This window comes from Neurospora hispaniola (genome assembly GCF_033458365.1).
Source record: "Neurospora hispaniola strain FGSC 10403 chromosome Unknown B0T23scaffold_1, whole genome shotgun sequence".
NCBI classification, from domain to species: domain Eukaryota; kingdom Fungi; phylum Ascomycota; class Sordariomycetes; order Sordariales; family Sordariaceae; genus Neurospora; species Neurospora hispaniola.
This window is the reverse complement of record NW_026944406.1, coordinates 4098056-4123320: the sequence shown is the minus strand read 5'-3', so window position 1 is coordinate 4123320 and position 25265 is coordinate 4098056. Positions and strand designations below refer to the sequence as shown.

Below are 25265 nucleotides of genomic sequence, written 5' to 3'. Positions count from 1 at the left end.
GGCATCCTTAAGAGAAATCTGTTCGAGACATTTGAGGTGATGGCAGCAGAGGTACACACCATCACGCATCGCTCGAGTTTGATGAGGCAAGCACACTCATTTCTCAACACTATGCATCCCATGGTTATCCTGCTTTATTACTGGCTACATGGCGCTTGTTGTTTGATGGTGAGCATCATAGGTATGATTCTTCCCCTCTCAACACCATCGAGCAAAGCCCAAACAAGCAAGCATCATCTGATTTTCCCATACCCTTCTAGAACTTTTCATCCATACCTGAGAGGTTGAGCAAGCCGCGGTCATCACAAACCACCTGGCTCATTCACTCAGTGAAATAGGCAGCAGATAGCAAGCAAGAGAAAAGCAAAGCCGAATATAAGAGTGGTTGAGTAACTACAAGTCATAACTCAGACAATCCAACCAACAATAACCAACCCATCCCTTTAATCCATTCATCGCCCCAAAGGTATCACGGGTAAGCCAGCCAGTCGCCTTCACTATGACGGAGGAACCTGCGGTGGTTCTTGTCCTCCTTGCCTCTGCTGGCCCTGCTGGCCCTGCTGGCTCAGCTGACCCTCCTGAGTCTGTTGACCCGACTGCTGCCGCTGTTTTGCCCTTATAGCTTCTTCCTTCCTCTGCTGCACCACCCTCAACATCTCGAGCAAGAATTTACGCTTAATTTCCATTCTCTCCGGAGTCTGGTGTGGTATGAGCCTAAGATTATCCAGCGCCAGCCGAAGAGGAACCTCTTGGCTCATCTCGGGACACATCCACGTAGGAGGGTGTACGAAGCCGCAGACGAAGCAGGAAGTGTGCGGAACACCTGGCGGTACGGGTGGGCCTTGGTTAGACCAGAGAATACCGGGTTTGGGCTGTTTATTGACGTCTGAGGGGAGGTTGTTAGGCTGTCGGTTAGGGTTCAGATTGGGAAGACCGTTAAGAGATGGTGGCCGAATTCTGGCTCCAGTTCCAACTCCGGCTCCTGGTCTGGGGACGAGAATAGGGGTGTTGGAGGTTAGTTTGGATGCCCCGTTGGGGTTGCCGTTTGGTCGGTGAGTGGAAGGGACGGGCCTGGGGTGAACGGCAAGGTCACCGCCGATGGCATGGGAGGGCATGGCAAGGCCGCCGGAAGCGGGGATTTGACCTTGGGGGGTGTTGAAATCGGCAATTCGGTGGACTTCTTGGTTGTGGCTGCTAGGTCGGGGGGGCTTAGGTGGGCGGCCTTTTGGGTTTGGGGCTGCTGGTCCGGGAGCGGGCGCAATTTGGACGACGAGTTGGTTTTGGGAGCCTTGCCTCGAGCGGGTTTGCTGGGGGTGCCGGGGGTCCGAACTGTCTTGGGCGTCTGCTGTTTACGTGAGCGGGGTGTCTTGCTTGTTGAAGACGAAGAAGATGATTGAAGAGGTGGCTTCTTTTGCCGACTAGCTCTAGACTTGGGGGTAGAAGCTTTGGCTGAAGTGGCCGGTGTGTTCCTCCTTGAGGCTGCGACCACTGGAGCTTTCGTCTTGTTTTTGGTTGGGGTTTTAGTTTTCGTACCTTGTTGCGCATTCCTTGCCTGTGACTTGCGTGAGCTGCCTCCGTTGGGTAAGAACTCACCGTGGGGGCTGTTCCCATTCTCATTACCGGTTGTTTCCCCATCGCTATCATCACCGCCCATGAAGTCACCGTCCTGGTCACCACGGTCACTCTCACCTCCTTCCTGACCTTCTTCAAACTCGAACTTGGGTCCGCGGTAGTTCGCCGTCTACTCAAGGGTTAGCACGGTCAAGAAAGCACATCGCTAAACTGATACCACCTACTCCACGTCGTCGGCCACCTCGTCCCAAGGCCTGCAGTTCCTTCTCCCTTTCGAGGCGTGCCTCTTCTTCTCGTTGCTGAAGAATCTGGTCCCAAACACTCATGGTTAATGCTTTTTGTTCCGTCTCCACGTCATCCTTCAGCCCTCCCTCATCTTGTGCCCAAACGCGGGCAAAAGCAAAAGCAGACTCGGCAGACTTGTCGCCATCTTGCTTCGTTTCTTCCTTGGCTGAACGATCGAGAAGCTTATCGATTGCCGCTTCATCATATACGATTCTGTCCTTCTTGCGTCCCTCGCCAAACAAAGCAGCAGCTCCGTGTTTAAGCACCGTCTCCACATCATTAGCAGCCTCGCCTTCCTTGTCGTCCATGGTCTCAATCAGCAGATGATCAAGAGCCATCTTTTTACGACCAATCTGCAGAATCTTCTCCTCGGCAGAGTCGACGGTCATGAGCTGGAAGCAGAGCACTTTCTTCTGTTGACCGATACGATGAGCTCTCGAAAGCGCCTGGATATCCTGATGCGGATTCCAATCGGGATCGAGGATAATGACAGTGTCGGCAGTCGCAAGGTTGATACCGACACCACCAGCACGGGTTGACAGCAGCATGCAGAATAATTGGGAGTCCGGTGCATTGAAGGCATCGATCCTTTTCTGCTTTTCCATACTAGATTGACTTCCATCAAGTCGTTGATACGGAAGGTCCATACCCGCGAGGAAGTCTTCAAGGATTGTCAACTGGTCGAGGAACTGACTGAATATCAAAACTCTGTGTCCACGCTCCCTCAGTTTAGGTAGCATGACTTCAAGCAACAGAAGCTTGGAGGAGGCCTCGATAAGGTTTCGCTTGGTGACTTCTGGTGACAAGTTCCGATCTTCGATCGACTGACTGTAGACGAAGGGATGGCAAAGACACTTGCGAAGCTGCATGAGAATGTTGCTCAACGAGCCACGGTCCTGTGACTTCAGCTTTCCGTTGGCGGAGAAAATCGCGCGGATGAGCTGGGGATTGCGCTCCATGATCGACTTGCAGAGCTTTTCCTGCAAGACCGTCATGCTCACTGGTAAAATGATCTGGGCCATCGGCGGCAGGAAGGTGAGTACCATGGCCTTGGTACGCCGAAGGAAGTATGGCCTGATCAGCTCATGAAGCTTCGGAAGATTTTCCTTGGTGATATCCTTGAATTCCTCGTCAAGTTCCTCCGCTTTTAGCTTCGGGTCAATAAACTGCAAGAGATTGAAAAGCTCTCGCTTATTGTTCTGCAACGGTGTGCCCGTGAGCAGAAGCTTGAAGGGGATATTCATGACTGAGAGTGCTTTGTAAAGACTGTTCTCGTCATTCTTCAGTGCTTGCGCCTCGTCAACGATAAGACCAGCCCATTTGACGGAGCTGAACCGACTACGAGTGTCAGTGTCTTTGATGGAGTCGTAAGACATGATGACAACGTGCGCCTTCATGTCCTTAGTCCCACCCGGAAACAGCTCATATTGAAGAGCCAAAGTTTGGGAAACCCGCCCGCCGTAGTAGGCCACTACCCGAAGATCAGGGGCCCATTTCTTGATTTCACGACGCCAGTTGGCGCACGTTGCGTTGGGAACAACAATCAAGAATGGCCAGATTTTGGGGTTATCCTGGATCATGCTGGAGAGCAAAGCAACCACCTGAACAGTCTTTCCAAGACCCATTTCATCGGCAAGAATAACGCTGCGGTCATGGCGGAAATTGTAGAGCATCCAGTTGAGACCCTCAAGCTGATAGGTCATCAGCTTGCCACGAGTAAGTCCGGGCGGTTGTTTTTTGACCTCAATGGCACCGTTGAACTCCATCTGCCTGAAGGCTTCAATACGTTCCTTCTGATTACGCCATGGCTCTGACTTGAAGTGCTTGCCGTTCAGATATTCCCGATAGGCCTCAAGATAGGCGTCATACATGGAAGAGTCCGCAGGAGGTGGAGTGTCCCAGACAGCGTCATCGTAGCCCAACCCTTCAAATTTGACGAAGATCTTAACCACGTGAAAGATCCGGCTCAAATCGTACTCCATCCTGTCGGCAAGCGACATTGCCTTGTACTTCTTTGTGTCTTCGATCGACTTGGCAGCATATTGCACATCGAGGATGATATCGGGGGTCAACCATGAGTCGTGAATGGCATCTTTTTCAGTCCATTTGAGGAGTGCGTCAGCAGGCTCATCCCTACTTGCCTGGTCTTCCATGCCCTCTCCGAGGGCCCTCTTGATAAAAGAAAGACGCATGTTTCCCTTGCTGACACCGTAAATCCATGGACCTGGCATCCAGACGCAATGCGCATAGGACTTGTTCTCCCACTTGACCAAGTACTCGATTTCATCCTCCTTGAAGTTGAGGATGGTCTGACCTCTGACGTATTGGCTGGGCTTAGTATGAGTTGGTCTCCACGCCACCACCTTATCAATCTTGAGGTCCTCCGTATCAATGCACTCTTTGCATCGCCACGTCGTTTGATACTCTTGGAGACGGTGATTGCGCAGATTGAGAGGATCGCTGATTGCTGGATCACGGGTATCGTTAGGGTGAGGCAAGTGTTCATAATGCCAGCCTCTATGGCATTTGCTGCAACGAAACAAGACATTTTGAGGATTGTTGACCAGTTTCGGATCTACCAGCGTAATCGGATCTACTCCATCGTTTTCCTCGCGCAGCTTTTCTTCTTGTTTGGGTGTTTTCTTCTCAGAGAAGGGAGCACAGGACGGGTTAGCTTGATGACAGCACTGGCAAGTATCATACTTTGGAGCACGATGGTCCTTCTTGGTGTAGGAGCCGACGCAGAACCGACATTGCATGACAAAAGAGTCCGTGTCGACTTTGGTGACCCGCTGCTCGCGGGTATTGCGAGTGCCAAGACATATCTTGTGGTAAGAGTTGGAACAGCCTTGACAGTAAACCATGGCTCCCTTATTGGGATTACCTTCAGGGTACCCACAGCTGTCACATACCGGACGGTGGGCATCCTTAAAGTCCACCGGGGCCGGCTTGAAGACCTCTCGGACGCTGGCAATCCGGGGTGCTGTGGGTTTTGTGTCCTGAACATAGAAAATGTCGTCGTCATCATCGTCGTCGAAAATCTCCTTCATGCTTTTCTTGGATTTGTTGGCTCGAGAGGAACGCCGCTTCGACTCGAACTCGATATCTGAATCGCCGTCTCCCATTGACCTCTTGAGCTTCGCAGTAGATTTCCGTTTTTTCCTGCCTCTGGTCTTGATGATGTCGGAGGTGACAACGAAAAAACCATCGTCATCGTCCGAGTTTTGGAGTTCGTCCCTGTCATGATCTCGGTATTTCTTCGCTGAGCGGGGCCTCAACGCTCGCGATTCTGTGCCACTTTCATAGGCTATGCTTCTTTCACTAGAAGCGCGGGCGCTGGTACGCGTGCTGCGCTTGGCACCGTTGACAAAGCCATAGTCATGAAGCGAGTGACGACCACCGTAATCATCATCGGAGTTTTCCTCGTAGAGTTCTTCGTCGTCTTCATACCGTCTCTTTCGCTTGCGCAGGCCGAGCCCCTCGAGTTCGTCATCGAACCGGTAATCATCGTAAGCGGGCTGTGCAAATTAAGTGTCAGCAAAAGTGAGCGACGATGGATGAGTAGGACTTGAGGCGGGAGTGAAATTCCTGGCCCCAGGCAAAGCAAAACCGGAGCGGGACCAAAAACGCCCTGAGACTCCAAAAAGGTGGTGGATGTCATGGTGAGAACGTCCAAGCGATGTGATCTTTGAGTGAGATCTTACCATACTGCTTCCTGGGCTGCAAAGCAGTATCTTGAACGAAGCTCGTAACGTGGTCAGGAAGATGAGGGGTTTAAAGAGTATTCAACGATCAAGATGTGGTCGCGATAATGAAGACCTGACAATTTCTGGTCCAAGTGTAAGAAATGGTAGGGAGTGAGAGAAATAGTGTGAATCAGGAGGCGGGGGGGTTTTTGAGTCAAGGAGGAGGTAAGAGTGTTTGTTGCCCAAGTGTAGACGACAACCGACGACAGTTCGATCTGAAATTGTAATTTCCAGCCGACCCTACAAAGCTCCAGAACCCAAGCCTAGGTGAGGTTTTCTAAGCCCAGGTGGGAGAAGGTGCCACTCGGACACATAGTCCAGCGAAGAAAGAGGAGATCTGCGCGGGCAAACAAACAGACCTGTTTCCCCGGCAGCAGGTCCTTACAACTCCAGTCTTCCATCGCAGAGTCCAAGGGTATGTCCCACCAGCATGCCACTAGTCATTGCTTTCATCTTCTTCGTGTACGATCGAAAAATGGGGTAGTATCGCGCCAAACAGGTATCGCTTACCTTGTTCCTTCGCCTACGGGTATCATAGTGTTTGGTCCCCTCATCCGAATCCTCAACCTCAACGTAGGTAAATGCTGCTCGCTCCGATGGGGGGAGCCAGGGCAAAGCAACCTCGATGTCGACACGCCTAGTGCCAGCTATATTGTGGTCTGTTACCCCGTTCGCCAAAGCATTGACACTTCCACGCCAACTTGCTAGTGACTCCGACTCTCGCTTCTTGGGTTTGGTCGAGGTGTCTGCTTTCGTCACTGCGGCGAGAGCTGCCGCGGCTTGCTCGAGGAACAAAGCAGGGTCGTCATCTTCAGCCACCGCGGGGGAAGGAATCAAGCGCTGAGGGTCCGGTATGGCAGCATCGGAGTCAGGAAACGCCCTGGACCGATCGGCGACAGATGCGGCCGGTGATATTGGTTTGGGCGCTGGCTGTGCGGTAGCAATCTCAATCTCGTCTTCAGAGAGATCAGATTGAAAGGTATACGCCATGGGCTCCGTTGCCGTTGACACGAACAGCTCGTCTTCGGAGCTTGGGTGGGCGTTATCGTTGTTTGCCATGTCGTCTGGAAGACATGGGATCGTCGTTGATAGCGGGCGAGAAGTGCTTTGGCCAGCACCAGATAAGTGACCAGGGGGGGTTTCTGTCCTGTCTGTATGCGCCCAAAGTTAGAGGGATTAGCAACTTGCTGAGGACAGTGTGAAATTGGCCAACCGTTAATACATGTGTTGCGGAGATATGTACCAGCGTGAGAACTGGAGCGGTATACAATGTGGCGGCCTCGAAGATGTTGCGCGGAGGATTTGGGTTACTGTGAAGGGAGGAGGGGGACGCGACAGCCGAGAATAGTTCGGAGAAAGAGACGCGACGTTGACTAGTCTAGAGGTAGAATTAAGGACAGTGCCCGGGTGACAACCTAGGTACAGTAGACTAGAGGTAGACGGGATACCTGTAGGTAGGTAGGAATTGAACGGAAGTGATTCCTGACGCGCATGAGACGACGGGACTCGTGGAAGCTTTCCCCCCACAACGCGCAGCCCTATCACTGACTGACATTGATCCACTCTAGGAGGCTCTTCAGTGGAACACGGGGAGCTGCCGCCGTGAACGTCAGCACCAAAAGACATGCAAAAGAGGGGTTCTTAACAATTCCGCACCTTCTGCACAGACCCCGGGCATCTTTGCCTTTTGAGATTTTTAGCCTCTCAAGGGGAACAAGGGAGATGGGGATCCGCCGTTGGGGCCTAGAATCAGATCTTGCATCTAGACGGATTGACCTCACGTCCTGTGCTTTGCACTCTCTTTTTCTAAAGAAGAAATTTCAAAGGGGCTTATACACTCGCTCTTCAGTGTTTCTCACGATTTATACAAAGGACATGCTCACTTGATATCATTTATATTTTTCAAAAACACATTACAGTTTTGGGCAAAGATAACCCCCAATATCAACACCGACTGCAGGTCCAAAGCAGACCATGACACTCTCCATGCTTTGCCGGGCTGCGAGGCCTACGGTACTCAGCCAAACACCGGCAGCAGCAGTTACTCTCTGCATCAGGCAGGCTCATTCTCTTTCAGCAATACACGCGGGCATCCGAAGATCGAGCAAAAACGAATCCAGCATGACATACGCCGAGAGGAAGGCAGCAAGAGAGGCACTACCCAAACCGACCTACAAGATCCGGAAGGGCAAGAAGGACATCACCGAATACCCCGCCAAGGCCGACCCTCAAACACGACGGGCTCGATTCTACGATCCCGAATCCAACTTTGGCAAGAAAAGCTTGGTGTACAGACTCAAGACCGGTCAGCTGGACGAGGACGTCAAGGATGCGCTGGTGCGTGAAACAGGAAAGACTCCCTGGAAGGAGAAGGAGGCCAAGTCAGCTGGAAAGAAGTCGGCTTCAACCCCTGCATCCAAATTCAACAAGGACCTCTTGGACCCAGCAGACTTTCATGCGGCCTTCACGGGAGCTTCATCATCGGAGCCCGCCAAGTCTGATAGGCCTGAGAGGCGGATATCAGCACCATCCCGGGACATCCGCAGGGAACCCCGTCAGGGCTCCTTCAGGGAACCCCGCCGGGATTCTTTCAGAGAGTCGCGAAATGGACCTCGCAGAGAGGGCTTCAGCAGAGAACCCCGTGCATTCCGTGATGATGATAATGGTTTCAGCAGGAAACCTCGGGAGGAGCGCACCGTGGAACTCAACGAGGAGCTCCGCGACGCTATCGATGAACCCTACCCAGAGCCCATGGAACCTAGGAGGGACAGCTTCAGGGTCTCCCGCAGCGAACGTCGGGAACAAAGGCCTGAAAGGAGAGACTCCTTCAGGGACACTCGCAGCAGCACACGAGAACGGAGAGAGACCGACAGAACCCCTCGCAGGGAACTGCACAGGGATCCCGACACGGAAACACCAAAATCCCTATCCATTCCCTACACCACCGCGGCCTCCCAGTTCTTGTACGGCACTTCAGTGGTAGAGGCAGCTCTTCAGTCGGCAAGACGCAAGCTGTACAAGCTGTACATCTATGCCGGAGCCAACCGTGAGAAACTGGCCAAAGACGCCGCCATCCAAAAGCTCGCTCAGCGGAACAAGGTTGAGACTGTGTTCGTCAACGAAGAAGGCCTCAAGATGATGGACAAGATGAGCGGATCCCGCCCACACAACGGTTACATTCTGGAGGCGTCCCCGCTTCCACAACCACCCGTCATCTCCCTGGGAGAGGTAGTCGATGCCGAGAGCGGCCAGGGAACAACCGGATACAAGGTTGTTCTGGGCCACCAGTCGCACGAGGAGGCCTTGATCAACGGCAAATCCGATTTCGTCGCTGCGTCCAGCGCCACTCACAAGCCACTGGTTGTGGTGGTGGATCAAATATTGGATCCCGGCAACCTTGGTGCCATTCTCCGCAGCGTCAGCTTCCTGGGCGCAACCGCCGTTGCCATTACCAAGAGGGACTCGGCATCTCTGACCCCGGTCGCGCTCAAGGCTTCTGCGGGCGCATCTGAGTCGCTCACCCTCTTCTCAATTGATCACCTCCCCAAGTTTCTTCAGGACTCGAGGGAGAATGGCTGGCTGGTCTATGCGGCCGTCCCGCGCACCAGCGGCTCTGGTAACCTGCAGAAGCACCTGGATCTCCATGAGATCGAGGAGATTGATCCTTTGGGCAAGAATCCCTGTATTCTCCTCCTCGGTAGCGAGGGTGAGGGTCTCCCGGGACAGATCAAGAGCAAAGCGGACTATGAGGTCAATATTCCCAACATGTCGGGCGGTACAGTGATCGATAGCTTGAATGTTAGCGTTGCGGCTGGCTTGCTCACATCAGCCTTCATGAAGGGACAGGTTAAGTCGGAGTTTGAGCAGTTCAAGGTTCAGGAGGAGAAGTCACATCTTTGGTGAAAATAGAGAGACAGAGGAACTTTGAGGTGACCGAGGTCTTTGTTGATGACTTCGGCGACCCTTGCCCTGTTGATGTACGATAAAGTCGTGTACGAGTGTCGCATTCACGAGCACAGCAGGTATAGATTTTGATGATACAAGACAATTTAGAATAGATACCCACCATTGATAGAGATGTACGTATGCACATTTGCAACCTTATTACAGATCTACCTCCAGACATGCCCACGAAAACCAAGCAAGGACCCAGCCCAACAACTTCGGGATTCGAAGCCGGCGACGGGAGGATGCAGGAAGGGCATGTTGGGGTTCCACCACACAGCGGGAGATCTCCGTGACCGTCGCTGTCCCACACTCCTACCTCCCACTTCCCGGCGTGGTGAACGGTCCAATGGCTGTCAAGCGCCACTTATTCGGTCCACTTGGCGCGCGCTGATTCTCTCATTCAGGCAGTTTGTTTCTTTGGGCTCGGAGGTGTCCACGGCAACCAACCTCGATCTTCAACATTGATTACGTTCGAGGAGTCTGCCTTCTTTAGAGACACCCCAGCTCTTTGTTCTCCTTCCTGGTGACACGAGAAGTCATCTAAACCTGAAGATCTCTCGAACCTTCTCCAGGTTACTTTGTGGCTCACTCATCATGCGAACACGCATCCGGCGTGTTTGACTAGGTTGGTGATTGAACCTCTCACCGCTCGCAAGGTATCCCGGGAGCCCGGGTCCGGGTGTGTGTCCATAGAGGTACTCCCAGCCACCCAAAAGTTAAGGCTGCGAGCTGAGTAGCAACACTTCAATTCTTGTTCTCTCAAATACCTTCAATTTACACAAAACAACCACAACAAAAAGAAAACGTGGAAAAAAGGGAGCAGGAAAGGAAAAAGGAAGAGGCAAGGAAGGGAAAACGAAACTCGGCAGACTCGGTCAACATGCGTCTCCTCCCACATTCACTATGGCTCTTTATAGCCGCCCACCTCGAAGCCGCGCAGGCGCAACAACAAGCTTCAGGGTATCATCATCATCAACAACTGCCCACAGCAATCAAGAAGATGTCACCCGACCAAAGCGAGAAATTCCACCCTCACTACGTCGCCTTTGCCGATTCCAGCAGTAGCCCCCCCAATAGTAACCCAAACCGCCGCCCGCTTCCCCTGCGGATGAACTTCATATCAGCCGAGGAGCAACAAGCCCCAGAAGTCAACCACCCCGTCCTCGCCGCCCGCCGTCTGGCCGATGAACAAGATGCGCTTCTTCTCCGTGCAAACTCCTCAGCACCAATCTCCTACCGGCCACCATTCGCCAACCACAATCACCGCTCTCAGCAGCGAAGGCTAGAGGAGGAGGAAGAGCGAGCATGGTCTCTCTTTCGGCGCTCACGCGAAGCGCTCGCCCGCCTGCAGCATCGGCAATGGAACTGCCCCGAGGGCACAGTCAGCTGCGCGCGTATCGGCTACCCGAACAGTTGTTGTAGGACGTCGGAGACGTGCGTGGAGATTGAGGATGTTGGGCTCGGGAAGGTGGGATGTTGTCCGGCGGGGGCGACGTGCGGTGGGTCGGTGTCGACGTGTGCGGATGGGAACATGGGATGCGCGTCGGAGATTGGGGGCGGGTGTTGTTTGCCGGGGTTTGTCTGTGCTGGTGTTGGGTGTGAGTTATCTATTTCTCTTTTTTTTTTTTTTTTTTTTTTTTTTTTTTTTTTTTTTTTTTCCCTTCCTGCCTTCACCATTCATTTTTTGCAGACCACCACCATAACAGCAAGAGTAGAGGTACTGACTTTGTGAGATAATAGGCATCGAGGCAGGCACCTCCTCCACCAGCACACTTGAAGCTCCCACTACAAGCGACATAACAGCCGTCCTCCCTCCCGTCCGCCCAACTTCCTCTCTCTCCATCACCACCACCACGACGACCACCACCACCATCACCAGCCCATCTCCAACTACGTCTAGCACCTCCCTTGATTACTGCCCAACAGGGTTCTACCCCTGCCTCGCCTCCGCCGGCGGCGGCTGCTGCCAAACCGGCCGCGACTGCAGCGTAACCAACTGCCCTCCAATCGAGCTGAGCACCATCATCAACACCAACGGCCAGACCATCGCGGTTCCCATCACCGCAGTGCCGACAACCACTTCTGCGACAGGCACGTGTGCTAGCGGGTGGTATATGTGCGGAAAAGAGGCCGGGCCACTGCCGGGATGTTGTCCGAGGGGGTACGCTTGCGGAAGCGTGAGCTGCTCGGTGGTGATCACGCCCACCTCGGGGGAATTGGCAACGGCGACGGAGGCGAAGGAGTTACCTACTCATACCAAGCCGCCGGCTGCGCCGCTGGTTGATGGGGCGGCGAGGGAGGTTGTGGGCGTAGAGGTGATTGTTGGGGTGGCGGTTGTTGTTGGGGGGATGATGCTCTGATTCGGCCATGCGAGGGTTCTTTTGACGTGGAAGAGTGACGGAGCGACGACGAACCTGGCTTCATGATGATCAATGTTAACATGTGTATATGTGGGTAGACGATTTTCTATGTTGGTTGCATCACTTTGGGGTTTCAGCGCATATCATGATATTTTGAGCTGTGTTAATGGGGCAAATGAATAAAACCAAATTCATCGCCAAACAGATATTTCAACGCTCCAAACAAGTCAAGAGTCCATCCACCTCCTCGAACCGGCACTGCGGCCTAGGCGCCAGACACCCCCCTCTCCTCGCAGTACTTCCTCACCTCCTTCTTCAACGTCTCATCCTGTCTCCTCACCAATTCCATGATATCCTTACACTCCTCACCCAAGCCACCCGCCTCATCTCCACCCATCCTCTCATACAAACCCATCATATGTCCCATCACAGCCTGCAATTGATTCGGCAACCACGTCACAATCGGACTGCCCCCCGTAGCCGTCGGATGGCTGGTCTGCTTAAGGATATACTCCCTAGCAAAGCACCAATGGCGCCAACGGAAGTCACGGACCTGGTTGAGGACCTGAATCCAAAGGCTACGCGAGTGCCTCACCTCAGCCCTCTCTTCCTCAGTCGTTGTATCATCGGTACCTCTACCACTATCGCCAAGAGCAAGCGCCCACCTCCTCAACCCCACCTCCTCGCTGCCCCTCTTCACCCATTCCAAAAACGCCCGATGATTGCTAGGTCTGTACGACCTGAAATCGTCCAAGATTCTGGTCAGCGGCGTGTCAGGCATGGGGATCTGCAAGAGGTTATCCATGAGAGGGATCATCGAGTCGTTGGCTCCGGATTCGCCGCGGAATGAGAGCGGCCTCCCGTTCGAGTCCGGAAGACCCTCGTACACGACGCCGTAGGGGAACATGCTCTGCTTGGTGATGCCAAAGATGAAGGTACGGAATGAGGTGTAGTCGTCGGGTCTGGAGCGCTTCCACATTGTTTCCATTGTGGCGTTGATTTTCTTCAGGGCGGCTAGCATCTGCGACAGGGAGACATTGAGGGATTGGCGGGCGGACAGTCCGGTCATCTCGGGACGAGTAGACGAAGAGGAGAGGGTAGACCTGCGGCAGGCGTCCAGAGAGGCCACGGCGCCGGCTACGAGCGGACCAGAGTGGCGGACCATGTCAATGTGTACGAGAACGAAACCGGCTTCTGAAGAGCTGGGGTCCAAACCATGCTCGAAGGCGCGGATCAGGCGAACGTTGGAAGGTTCGGAGAATGAGAAGCCGAGGGAGGGGTCGACAAGACGGTAGTTGAAGAGGGCATAGGAGCCGGCATATTCCATGAAGGGTTTGAACTCGCATCTTTGTTGGGGCAGAGGCCATCAGTCATTGGAAGATCACAAGTGAGGAAGGGAGAAAGACGAAAGGGTGAATAGTGGGTTGAAAGTGACCCCGAGAGGATATAAGAGTCAAAGGCAGCTGTTGTCCATTGATAAAAGAACCAAGGTAAACACTCACATCTCAGCACATCTAGCAATCGGCCTCGCCACATTTGCCGGTAATACCTGCCTCCCCAACCCATACTCCTCCCCCATCACAAACCTCTCATGGCACGGTTCCAACAGATAGGCCGACGCCAGGAACGAGTAGTCCCGATACAAGGCGTTCATCAGGGGTAGGTCATGCCTATACTTGTCCACAAACTCGGTCAAGTCCGGTAGCTCCTTGTGGACAGCTTCGCCAAGTTGCCCGTTGCCCTGGGCAAGTAGGCCTGGCTCTCCAGATGCGGTCGTGACTGGCATGCGTTGGAGGATGGATTCAAGTGGGTCGAACTCGACGGGTAGGGTCACGATGGGGTCTATTCGAGGGAGAAAGCCACGGGTGGTAGAGACCATAAAGGCATGGATGGAGACATCGTCTGGGCGAGAGTCATGGAGGATGGGGAAGTCGTTGTGGTAGGTAGTGGTGTCCTTTTCCTGGGATCCCATTGTGTGGTTGATGTCGGTAACTGATAGATGATGAAGGTGATGGTCGTTCCAAAATCGAGAAAGCGAAAACAAAGAACTTTAGCCTTCGGCTGCGTGGAGAATGATGGAGATGTAGGATGAAAGACGTAAAGACGACCGTGTGTCTCTGCGCCTATATAGGCCGTGGCCGGAATGGATTCCGGCCTCTCGTGTCACGAACAACCCAACCTGCCTTCCATGGCTTGTCCATTTCAGTTCCGAGGCCGATTTCTCTTTGTCATGAAGTGACGACTCGCAGGAGACAATAGCTACCTAGGTACCCAGGCGAGCTAGGGTATGTTATAGTTAGTCTTTGGTCCCGCCTTCCATACATCCTCCGCTGCAAGGGAGTATAAGTGAGAGATAAGTACAAGTTGGGCAACTGCGAGGAACGACGCGAAAATATTTGGTAGGCGTCATCCCATCCATTTATTGCGGTTGATAAGGGCCATGTCGTCGGACGAAAAACAAAGGCCAGAAGAAACAAGAAGTTGCGGCATACTTTTGGCACAATGTTGTCGAGTGTCTTTGTTTTGGAGAGGTCAAACGGGTCGTCCCATCCATCATTCTTACCATCGGTTGGCCGAACAACTTCCGTGTCGATAATATCAAACTGTGAAACTCAGCTACCAACACTTGGCCCGGTCTGCATCGCACCCGTACATGAACGAAGCCATGATGCTGCACCGTGTCAGCAGGCGTCCGTGTCGGTGTGCACATGGTGAACTACTAAAACCGAGATTGAGTAATGGGAATTGGCGAACCCCCACTTTGCTCCGGCCCTAGCCGGCCCCAGCCGGCCCCAGCTTGCCGATATCATACTCCACTTGGCCGGAATGGTTCCGGCCACTGACTCCGGTCACCGGTGATCAACATTGCTGCCTCGTGTTGGTTCCATCCCAACACTGCCCTAATCGCTTGTTGAACCAACCTGACAACAAGGTTCATCGGGGTATCTATCTATAAGGTTGCCCTCTGTTTATCCGGTGTATCTTACAAACGTTGTACAATTTTGTTGTAGCCTTCGTCATGCGTTTCCCTGTCAAGCTTGTAGCTGTACTTGCAGCAGCTTGTTCCCTCGAGCCTTTGTGTCTAATAATTCAGCATTTGAATCTGCCAGCCAAAGCAACTCAAACAAACGACGATGGTGCTGCTCCAACTCTCCCGATCCAGCACTCCTAACCATGATCCCTAGCTTCCGGGACGCCAAAATAAAATCCTTCTCTCCCTCTACTTCGCCCTCGGCGTCGCTCATATACTTGAGCATCAAATGCGTGTAAGCGAAAACACTTGCATCAAAAATTGTCGGCGTCTCCGCTCCAAAGAACCACCCAGTTTTACTTTCCGAGAGCAATGTTGCCAAAGCCTCCAACGCCTTGACAGCCGCTCTGTACACAGAGTGTTCATCTACTAGTAGAGATAACGCCGTAGAAGCAGCTCCACCGGGTCCGGTCTTTCGGATCTCGGTCTCTGCTGCTCGACGCAGTTGGTGCCTGAGTGCGCCGCGCACCCAGTAAGAGGAGGAGGCTGGCGTGATGTAGAACCTGTCTAGCAGATCTATGTATTGAGGGTCGCGATAGAGAGCCTGTAGCCAGGCATTTCGGATAGGGACATCGAGGAGGGCTTGGTAGGCGTCGAGCCTCAAAGCTGACACCTCTGGAGGGTTGGAGGTACCGTACTTGAGGGCGTAATCGTGGAGTTTGGAAGATGGAATTGGCGACGGGACATCGGTAGGGGACGATCTTGCAGGAAGGATAAACGGGAGTGCGCCGGTAGGTGAGGCATGGTTTGTCGAGGGCAAGATTTGGAACTTGACGCCGGCAAGCTTGAGGAAGGCCTATTTGATGTCAAAGAAAAGAGTTAAAAATATCGCCGCTTGGCCATCCGTGAGAAATCTTGAAAGAGCACGTACCTGCCACTTCAGACAGCTAGGGTTGAAGCTCGGTGCCCCTAGTAGCGCTTCCTCCTCGGTTGAAAAGACATAAAGTGTAGGAAGGTCGCCAGAAGTGGCTGACTGTGCTCGAGCAGGGAGGGCGTTGACGTCGTAGGCGAGAAGAGGAAATGTATCAAAGACCTTCTGGAGCGGGCGAGGGACCTGCCACCACTTTCGAGGTGGTGCGGCGGTGGAGGTGGTCGCCATGGTCGGTTGCGAATCGACCTGGTACGATCGATGTGGTAGGATTGCGATGCGACAACTGAAGCGATGACGCTTCCTGGCTTTCGACAGTGAGGGCGAGCGGGGTGTAGAATGTCGTCACGTTGAGGACTTCGAGCGGATGGAGCGGTAAATTGCTTGATTGGTTAGTATCCCAAGTTCCAGACATGAAGCGGATAATGACATGTGGATGTTCCTATATTCCGTCTCGATGCCGGAGCTCGAAAACTTGGCTACGCGGTGCCCGACATGGTGGACCTTTTCGGTTCCCTCTTCCGTGTCTCCATAACGCGGCCGGCTAGACTACAGTGGAGGACCGGGCGCGCGGGTGGCGAGTGGATAGGGTCGGGGCATATTGAAGGTGGGTCACTGGGCCGGCCTCGCCTCGGCGTGCAAATCACCAACTGCATTTCACCGAACCGACGCCGCACAAATACCGCCGGTGAGCCAACCCACAACTCATCCACAGCATGTACATAGTGTACATAGAAGCCAACATGGCCCAAGCTTTTGTGCTTCTTCCTCTCCACACTACCGTCGCGTACCTGCAGCGACCGGAACTTTGTGCTTCCATATCTTTTCATCACACCGCTCCCTCATCTTCAACCGCCCTGCCGCCATTGACACATCTGACTTGGTGCAGCGAATATCAATGTCTAGATTTGAAGTCGAAGATGGAAGCACCTAAGAAATGAAACGCAGTCACCTCAAAACGCCATTCAAGCTCTTCATTTGGCTGGGCATCCCACCGAGTCTACCGCTCTCTCATCGCCATCTGTCTCTCTCATTGCTGATTAGCGCCCCCGAAGCGACGGCTCTTGAAGCCAAACTTTCCGCAAGTTGTCTCGCGCCAAACGTGGCAGGTTTTCCACTGGCCTACGCAGTGGAGAGACCGGGATATTCTGCCGCGTTATGTGACAATATCCGATGGAAGGCCCGGTCTTCGGATTTTGCGGCTTAAGTCTTCCACGCATACATGCAGCTTGCCCATGTAGGAATGGCAGCATTGTGGTTCCACCGTCGTTCGACCCTTAAAAGCTGTCAGGCCTTTGCTCTCTTGGTGACACTGCACAAGTGCTACCATCGCTACCTCAACGTACTACGATACCAAAACAGCCGAAACACTGCTGAAAATTAAGGCTTGGGAGCGTACCCATGAACTCAAGCAAGAACAGTTAAACCCCGTGTCTGGGGTCCTGGCCCGGAGCCGCGGATACGCATGTCGTCGCAGTTGGGCGGACAAAGAGGGCCAAGATGCAGCCCTGCCCCTAGCCAAAGATTCAGGGTGCCCCCACAGACTCCCACCCTTCACTTGCTCCGCTATGCCCGGCTGGGGTTACAGTTGACTGGGGCGTGCCCGGAAGATAGCGATGAGACGCTGCCGGAAGAGAGAAACCTAGCTTCAGGTGTGCCAACTCCCGAAGCAGTGCCGTCTCAGCATAGCCGAGAGGTAGGGAACAGGTACCGAAGGCTGCGATTGATGGACGTTATATGAGAAGAAAACTCGCATGTGTCGCACGGCAAAAGAAATAGCCGCTGAAGTACTGGTGAACACAGTATCTGGCTCCTAGGAATCTGTTTCACTGCGGACTGGCCCTGACAGAGTTACTACCTACTTACAGTAGAGAGCACTGAAACATGGGGAAATAGGCACCAAGCAAACGAACGGCGCGACTCATATCTCATCAACAACCCATCTCGGGGTTTGTCGATCTATTGAGATCTATCACACCTGAAGATATTTCTGGACGGACTACCTTCGCCCTGGGTCAGCACGCACATCGCCATTCGCTGTGATTGCGCGCTGCACTTCATTTCATATCCAGGGGGGTCACGAGTTGTGAGTGTCCCTTCAGATTACCGAACCCTATTAATAAATCAAGGTTTAAAATTCGGCTTTCAACTGAACCCTTACTCAAGAGTTGGCCCCGTCGTCTGCAACAAGAGTAAATATTCTTCAGAGACTCCACGGCAAGGTAGACATATGCAATCAGGCCAAGACAGTGTTTAAAAGTTAGTGCTTGTCGCCAATAGCGAAGCCCACGTATGAACCGTTCGCTTGTACCTATCAAGAAGTATTCCTTTCGGTGTTGGAGAATGAGAGAGGCAGATGACAACCATAAACAATGTGGGGGACGGGAACACATCCGGGCCTCGACGGACGGGTGGACATTGTGATATGGGGCATCTGGAGGTGGGTCCAACGTCCCCCGCTCTGTCTGCAATCCCCAGACAAGCACTTCCACCAGGCTACAGAGTACTTGTGCGGTACAGGCTTCGGCTTTTGCGGAAAGCATCAAATGACGAGGAAATGAGGGCAAATGACAACGCAAATGCGACATTCCGGCTGTTCTACGGAGGTACCTTGTCCGTACCTTTTGCAGGCCAATCTGCTGGCTTGGCAAGGTTAATCGAAAGACGTAAGCCCCATTGTTGATCCTCCATCACCTATGACGCCCTCAGCGTCCGCAACAATGAGTGTCATCGCGGTCAACGCGGTCAACGCGGTCATCCGTTACGCCAGGCAATGTACCTACGCATACCTCCATTCTGAGGTTCCGGGAAGATGTCAGTCGGCGTTGCGGAAGAAGGAAGATGAGGATGTTGGTTAATGAAGCAACTGAGATCTAATGACTGGAGGGGGATGATTTGTTCACGTCTACCTGATGCTACAAAGGATGGGATTGCGAATGTAATAGATTCCACCGTCATCCACTCCCAAATCGTCCCGAGTCTCATCACCTTCTATCCGCTATCGATCCTACACACCCACCGCATCCTTACTAGCTAACCTCCACACACCTCGATATCTCATCGATCGATCCTGTCACTATCGGACACCGCCGGCACTGCAGTTTACCACATCAAGGGACATCGGACAAAAAGAAGACGCATCTGGGGTTGCTCTGCATCTTGCAGCCCAGATTAGCACATATCGGTTACCGTATTAGCCTGTTCACTGTCCTCTTCTCCCTCGTGCGCTCTGTCCTCCTTTGATCATCGTTGCCCGGTTGTACTGCGTACACTGTATCTCAATCAGATACTGTTTGCTTGCTTGCTTGCAAGTTGCATCACCAAACCAGAGTTCCATTCCTGGAAAATTGGAGAAGAACGAGCTAAGGATTGAGGGATTCAAGAACCACAAGAAATCATCGTTATACTACATCATTCTTGGCGTTGGCTCAGTCGTGAAAGAAGCATCCGCCCCCGGCCTTCCTTTTTTTTTTTTTTTTTTTTTTTTTTTTTTCTTCCTGCTGTCGGTCTCGGTCGATCCACTCTAGAGGATCCCGTCAAAATCCCACACCCTACCTAACCAACCCTGGACGGAATTCGGAGAGCGAGAAATTCTCTTATTAGCGAGCTTTTTCCGCGAACAGAACATACATCATATTCTTTTATATACCTCTCTCTCCAACCTCTCCTCTCAATTCTCAACCTCGTTCTTCCCTTTCCACTGCAGTCGCGACCAAACCTTTTGTGACTATACACACCTCACTCACCTGTTATCCGACTCCAGAGGCAACCCGTCGACCACACCAGAGCACTTACCAAGTACCTCATCAACAACACTTACGCTTTTTTTTTTTTTTTTCTTTTGAGAGAGTTGCGCGTTTGACACCCGGCAACCGCTCACTTTGAAAGCAAAGACACCCGTCGCACCCAAGACGCACATTCTCAGCAACCACTATGGACGCCTCCAACTCCACCCCCACAACTCAGCAGACCTCCTCCATGGCTTCCATTCAACGGTCCCCCGTAGCCACCAAGATCATGCCGCCTCAACCTGCTCCCGCCAAGACCGGAAACTCGACGGATGCCTTCCTTAAGGACTTCACACTGGTCGCCGAGGCCGCAAAGCGTGCCCAAATGGCCGTGATGATGCGTGACTTTGAGGATATCGGTCTCTCATAAATTCTTCATTTTGTGCGCATTGCAAGAAGGCGCTTGTTCTGAAAAGGATGAGGCATCGAACGGTACTCGCGGTTTTTCTCCACTTAGGGCAACAACTGAACCTCTGAACCTCTGGGCTGAATATGGAGTTGGTTTGCAACACCGTTGGCGCTTTTTCTCCACAGTCACAGAGAGTATGAAGAGGGCCTGACAAACACTATTCCGTGATCGAAGGAATACAAGCGATCCACCTGTTCAGTCATTGCGGAAAAATACTTTTCCACATCCAAGGTCTCACCACAAAAACGCCAAAAAGGGGAACTATTGCAAGTCAAATCACGAGAAAACCTCTGGGTATCCAGAAGAGGCTTGTCTGCAAACAGATTCACTCAGGAAGCACCGAGCACGCCACATAGCCGACCACGACTTTGTGACTTAGGAATCAGCACTCTGCTATGGCCAAAAGTGAACCAAGAGCGCAAGAAAACGGACAGCGTGCTGGAATCTTTGACTCTGCCACCACTCCTCTCCTCTACACAACAGGAACAAGAAGAAGGAGAGGCTTCGCAGGGAGTTCTTTACACATTGTCTTTCCTTACATCAATATCGTCAGGGCGTTACTGGGGCATTTTATATTCGAATTTTTGCTATTTGGGACACAGGAGCATCGCGGAGTACAACGGGCACGGATACGGAGAAGCATACAAGCACATACAAATACCTTATACACAAGAGATGGACGGCGCCGAAGTTCTGGGGCGGGCGTGTGCTGATTTTTCCACAACGGACGGCGGGGTGACTAGGTATCTCGCAGGGAGTGAGAAGGAGTTTTGTTACCATAAGCATTATCGGCTGGATATATTCTGTTTGCAATTTCCACGCTTCTGTCTGCTCTTTTACCAACACAACCAACTCAAATGTATCTATTCCGTGGTTAGAGATCAGTCGAGATAATCATCTGTCTATTGGGATATGGTTAGGTAATATCATCAAGCGAGAATAACTGGATTATCAAACATCATTAATCACTGAAATCTGCGACAATTTCGAACCCATACGTGCATAATAACGATCGTTATTACTAACATTCTAGGACCTCGATTAACCCCAGTCAACACGCGTCGGTCCAAGCCAACCCTAACCTTGAGTTCTCAAATCTTCGACACCAGTGCCACCCCTCCATCTAGCGTCACCGTCGCCCCATTCACAAACGCCCCCGCCCTACTCGCCAAAAACAGACATGCGCCCGCCGCGTCCTCCGGCGTTCCAATCCTCCCCAGGGGATTCGCGGCCTTGATGTCCTCCCCAAAGTCCCTCAGCGTCGCCGCCATCATCTTACTCGGAAACGGCCCACACGCCAGCGTATTGCTCGTGATCCCCCTCGGCCCCAGCTCCACCGCCATGTGTCTGCTCAAGTGATGCAGTCCAGCCTTGCTGGCGCTGTAAGCGTAGGTGGGAAGCAGCGGGACTCTGATGCCGTCGATGCTGCCAATGTGGATGACGCGCGCTGGGTCAATCACCACGCCGTCGCTTCCTTCCGACGTCTTCTTTGCCGCTTTTTCCAAAAGGGGAGTCAAAGCCTGCGTCAGCGTAAAAACTCTATGCAGGTTCAGCGTCAGCAGCTTCGTCCACGCGTTATCCGGGTACTCGTCGTAAGCAGCGCCCCAGGTGGCGCCCGAGTTGTTGATCAGCACGTGCAGCTTTTGCTCGCGCTCGGAGAGTTCGTGGGCGACACGGGTGCATTCCTCCGCGGAAGAGAGGTCGGCGGGAAGGGCGACGGCGGAACCGCCTGAGGAGGTCTTGGAGGCCAAAGCGTTGAGCTCGGAGGCGGCGGTCTCGCAGGCGGCGGCGTCGCGAGAGGATATGTACACTTTGGCGCCGTTGCGGACGAAACCTTCGGAGATCATGCGGCCGATGCCTTTGGCGCCGCCGGTAATGAGGACAACTTTGCCCTGTTGGTATCGAAGAGTGGGACGTGTTAGCATTTCTGAGGGGGGTTCGTGCGTTGAGGACGGAGGGGGTTTACGCATTGTACATATGATGGGCGTTGTATGGCATGACGTAGACAGACAGACGTACCTTGATGCCGAAGAGAGTGTTGACATCCATGATGATTGCTCCTTTGCCGACTTGTAATTTCGTCGTCAGAATTGGTGGGTTCAGTGCAAACAATTCAAAGCTCATATCTCATCCAGGAGGATGGGAATAGTGTAACAGATTCCCCAAAACCATCCTCCTCCTACCAGCCAAACGATTTCCGGTGCTGTTCACCAAGACGGGAGGGTTCTAACAACAAGCCGAGGCTCGTTGGCGTGGGATGGTACCACCTACCTAGAGGTACCTCTAGACCAATCAACGGGATTATCTTATCGACAGTTATCACCGATAACCGAAAGTTCCTTTCGCGGGAACATCCATTCCAGCAAGGTGGAGGTCAACCACGGTTTGCAGTGAAGGGTTACACGGTAAGGACGGTCAACCCCAAGGAGGTCAAGATGAGAGTGCCTCTGGCCAAGCAATCAACATTCCCAAAAGCCTACCTCATCATGACAGCCAGGGGAGATCACAAAGCGATGAAGCATATGCGTCATGTGACTGCTGGGATCTTGATACTTTATTGATTACGCAATGGTTTGGGGCATGAAAGCAAGTACACTCAGCTGTTCTGCATTCATTGATGGACACTCTGCCCACTTCTTGTCATTGAACGTGAGGCATCGCAAGAACCTACCTATTTGAAATTATTCCCTGATACCTGCAGTTTATGTGATCTCCAGCACAACAAACAGACGCGTCATCTAGCACATCATGGCAAGCGATCCCCAGCCCCCACTGAACAAATCAAGCGCCGACGACCACGCCATCCAAAGCCAATTCCATCGCCTCCGCTCGCTCTTCAAAAACTCAGAATACTCCACACACCCTCAACACTGGGACACACTATGGAAGGAATCCTTCACCCCCTGGGACCGTGGCGGGCCCAGCCAAGCCCTCGACGAAGTCCTGTCCCTCCACCGCGAGCTCTTTCCCAGTGCCCCAAGCAGTGCTCATGATTGGGACAAGCCAAAACCCAAAGCTTTAGTGGCCGGTTGTGGGAGAGGCCACGACGTGTTACTCCTGTCTGCACATGGGTATGACGTCTACGGACTTGACTCATCCGTGACAAGCATAGAGGAGGCCATGAAGAACGAGAAACGGGTGGCGGAAGAGGATGCAGAGGGCAAGTGGAAGGAGGTGTATGCACCGAGGAGGGAGCTAGGCGTTACGACAAAGGGCAGGGTGATGTGGGTGACGGGAGACTTTTTCGAGGACGACTGGGTGAATGATTCGGGATATGGAAAGGTGAAGACTGGGTTTGATCTCATTTTTGACTATACGGTAAGTGTTCCGTCTCCTTGGATGGTGTCCTGGCCTGATTGAAGTGATAGAGTCGAGAAACACTAACTCAAGACTCATTGCCAGTTCTTTTGCGCCCTTCCGCCTGAAGCACGCCCAGAATGGGCCAAGAGATTGTCCGATCTTCTCAACCCCGACGGCGGAAGACTAGTCTGCCTCGAGTGGCCACTTGACAAGGACCCCATGACTGGCGGCCCGCCTTGGGGTGTTTCGGGCGACCTGTATCTTGCCCATCTTGGGCATCCGGGCCAGTTGTTGCCATATGACGACAAGGGACAGGTAGTGGACGGAAGCGGGGATACAACACCGGTTGCTCTCAAACGGCTGGCACGTACACAGCCCGCATGCACACACAAGGCTGGGTACGACAACCAAGGAAACGTGGTTGACCGTGTTTCGGTCTGGAGCCACCAGTAAGGGTGGTCAGGGGAAACCTTTTCGGTTACAGTTACTTTGTGTGTGCGAAAGAGCAACCTAGCAACAGGGAGAGTGGCACTTTTATCGTTTGCTTGATAACTCGCCTTTTGGCAAATCATGGTCTCAAACAGCTGCTTTGCGTAGCGAGTTGAAGTGTTCTCCAAGGCCATATCCATGACGATAGTACGCCAACCACAGGACCTTCAGCTCCTCCTTGTCCCCGTTGCTCTCCCCATTTGCGACAGCGTTGGGTTGTATCACCTCCGTCCGACCGTCCTGCACCACCCTGATCTCCACGTTATACGCGTTTGCCAGCGCCGTCAGCTCCAGCTGTCCACCCCACTCTGCTGTGTCTCGTATCTTGGCCACGTAGGTCTCGAAGGGCTCCTCGAGAAAAGGCGCAAAATCGTCCGTGTGTTTCTCCATGTAGTCAACCGCCACATGACGCACGATCCTATAAGGCGGCAGCTTCTCTTGTGTTTGCGCTCCCTTGTTCGCGGACAAGGCCCCATCTACTGGAAGCCCGTGGACAGCAAGCTGATCTGCCACTGCGGAGAAGAGGCAATGCCCATCGGGTTCGATGTCCTTCTCTTCCAAAGAATGCGCCTTGAATTCGCGCAACATATATGCCTTTTCGATACCGCGATGGTCCACCATGCTCGAGGCCTCTTTCTCGGCTGCTGCCGAAGCAGCTTCTATTTCCGCTTGGCGACGGGCGAGACGCTCCTTCTGGCGGTTTCGTTTCTTTCCTCCGCCGCTGGAGGACTGCTCTACCGGAGGAGGGGGACTTGTTTTACTCGACTGTTCGGAGACGGTGGTCTTCTGTAGCTTCTCAGTCACATCGTTGACTGTTGGTTCTTCGGCGTCTTGCTCTTCCTCAAGCTCCTGGGCCTGCTCGCCGTTGTCGTCATTGTCGTCACCTCCTTGCAGCTTCCTGAGCTCCTCCTCTTGTCTCGCTTTCAGTTCGAGCTCCAATTGGGCGCATTCATCATTGACGCCCTTGCGTGTCTTCTTGGTCGCGTTCTTCTTCTTGTTTGTGATGCGTGACACAAGGTCTCTTTGCTCCTTGCGATGCCGAGCTTGCATTTGTTCGAGGGTTTCGGACTCCATGTTTGCTTGCTCTTGTAGGACCTATTAAACTTAAAAGAACAATGACAATTCCAGGCGAGTTGAAGGTAGCCCGAGAGGAGACTCGAATGACTCGTGCAGTTAGCCGTAGTTTTGAATGTGTTGTGGTTGCGAAGAGTGAAGGGAGGGCGAGGAAGCAATCTCGACAAACATTCGACGTGGAAGCCGTACGCGACATAATGGGCCAGTGGCGGGGCAGTTCACAGTACAGCTTTAACCCTAACCCCGCTAACTGCACCAAGAGGGGTAGCACGCTGTGGGGTAATCCAGGCACCGACCGACCGATCTGTACAGAGTACGGATTGCGAGAATGTTCGATGGAAGCACAACCAGCCTCATAAAGAAATATTAGACAAACCGTTCTCAAGTCAGACCAC

At 53.0% G+C, this 25265-nt stretch overlaps 9 protein-coding genes across 9 annotated transcripts; 4 read left to right on the top strand and 5 right to left on the bottom strand.

The window, feature by feature from the left end:
- Positions 1 to 77: 77 nt before the first annotated feature.
- Positions 78 to 6662, bottom strand: B0T23DRAFT_435031 (P-loop containing nucleoside triphosphate hydrolase protein; the record flags this gene model as incomplete). Its single annotated transcript, XM_062840520.1, has 6 exons — positions 78 to 1345; positions 1534 to 1741; positions 1797 to 4502; positions 4770 to 5375; positions 5648 to 5686; positions 6114 to 6662. 6 exons carry the CDS (start codon positions 6660 to 6662, stop codon positions 498 to 500), a joined length of 4956 nt encoding a protein of 1651 aa, XP_062697403.1. The 3' UTR covers positions 78 to 497.
- A 619-nt stretch (positions 6663 to 7281) lies between these two features.
- Positions 7282 to 9755, top strand: B0T23DRAFT_370635 (uncharacterized protein). The gene has a single exon (XM_062836607.1). The coding sequence runs from the start codon at positions 7578 to 7580 to the stop codon at positions 9504 to 9506; it is 1929 nt and encodes a 642-aa protein (XP_062697402.1). The 5' UTR covers positions 7282 to 7577; the 3' UTR covers positions 9507 to 9755.
- A 500-nt stretch (positions 9756 to 10255) lies between these two features.
- Positions 10256 to 12044, top strand: B0T23DRAFT_25198 (uncharacterized protein). The gene is made up of 2 exons (XM_062834184.1): positions 10256 to 11149; positions 11292 to 12044. The coding sequence occupies exons 1-2, from the start codon at positions 10432 to 10434 to the stop codon at positions 11909 to 11911; spliced, it is 1338 nt and encodes a 445-aa protein (XP_062697401.1). The 5' UTR covers positions 10256 to 10431; the 3' UTR covers positions 11912 to 12044.
- On the bottom strand, positions 12044 to 14026 carry B0T23DRAFT_25216 (uncharacterized protein). Its single transcript, XM_062834186.1, has 2 exons — positions 13414 to 14026; positions 12044 to 13257 (listed from the first exon to the last, which is right to left on the bottom strand). The coding sequence occupies exons 1-2, from the start codon at positions 13881 to 13883 to the stop codon at positions 12177 to 12179; spliced, it is 1551 nt and encodes a 516-aa protein (XP_062697400.1). The 5' UTR covers positions 13884 to 14026; the 3' UTR covers positions 12044 to 12176.
- Positions 14027 to 14782: 756 nt separating this feature from the next.
- B0T23DRAFT_25207 (uncharacterized protein) lies at positions 14783 to 16165 on the bottom strand. The gene is made up of 2 exons (XM_062834185.1): positions 15814 to 16165; positions 14783 to 15738 (listed from the first exon to the last, which is right to left on the bottom strand). Exons 1-2 carry the CDS (start codon positions 16039 to 16041, stop codon positions 14944 to 14946), a joined length of 1023 nt encoding a protein of 340 aa, XP_062697399.1. The 5' UTR covers positions 16042 to 16165; the 3' UTR covers positions 14783 to 14943.
- Positions 16166 to 19578: 3413 nt separating this feature from the next.
- Positions 19579 to 20185, top strand: B0T23DRAFT_25188 (uncharacterized protein). The gene has a single exon (XM_062834183.1). The coding sequence runs from the start codon at positions 19744 to 19746 to the stop codon at positions 19966 to 19968; it is 225 nt and encodes a 74-aa protein (XP_062697398.1). The 5' UTR covers positions 19579 to 19743; the 3' UTR covers positions 19969 to 20185.
- Positions 20186 to 21098: 913 nt separating this feature from the next.
- B0T23DRAFT_306228 (uncharacterized protein) lies at positions 21099 to 22056 on the bottom strand (the record flags this gene model as incomplete). The annotated part of the gene is made up of 2 exons (XM_062834362.1): positions 21099 to 21899; positions 22027 to 22056. The coding sequence occupies 2 exons, from the start codon at positions 22054 to 22056 to the stop codon at positions 21099 to 21101; spliced, it is 831 nt and encodes a 276-aa protein (XP_062697397.1).
- Positions 22057 to 22361: 305 nt separating this feature from the next.
- B0T23DRAFT_25172 (S-adenosyl-L-methionine-dependent methyltransferase) lies at positions 22362 to 23822 on the top strand. The gene is made up of 3 exons (XM_062834181.1): positions 22362 to 22656; positions 22725 to 23325; positions 23410 to 23822. The coding sequence occupies exons 2-3, from the start codon at positions 22756 to 22758 to the stop codon at positions 23758 to 23760; spliced, it is 921 nt and encodes a 306-aa protein (XP_062697396.1). The 5' UTR covers positions 22362 to 22656; positions 22725 to 22755; the 3' UTR covers positions 23761 to 23822.
- On the bottom strand, positions 23659 to 25159 carry B0T23DRAFT_25181 (uncharacterized protein). The gene has a single exon (XM_062834182.1). It carries the CDS (start codon positions 24868 to 24870, stop codon positions 23884 to 23886), a length of 987 nt encoding a protein of 328 aa, XP_062697395.1. The 5' UTR covers positions 24871 to 25159; the 3' UTR covers positions 23659 to 23883.
- Between the last annotated feature and the right edge of the window lie 106 nt (positions 25160 to 25265).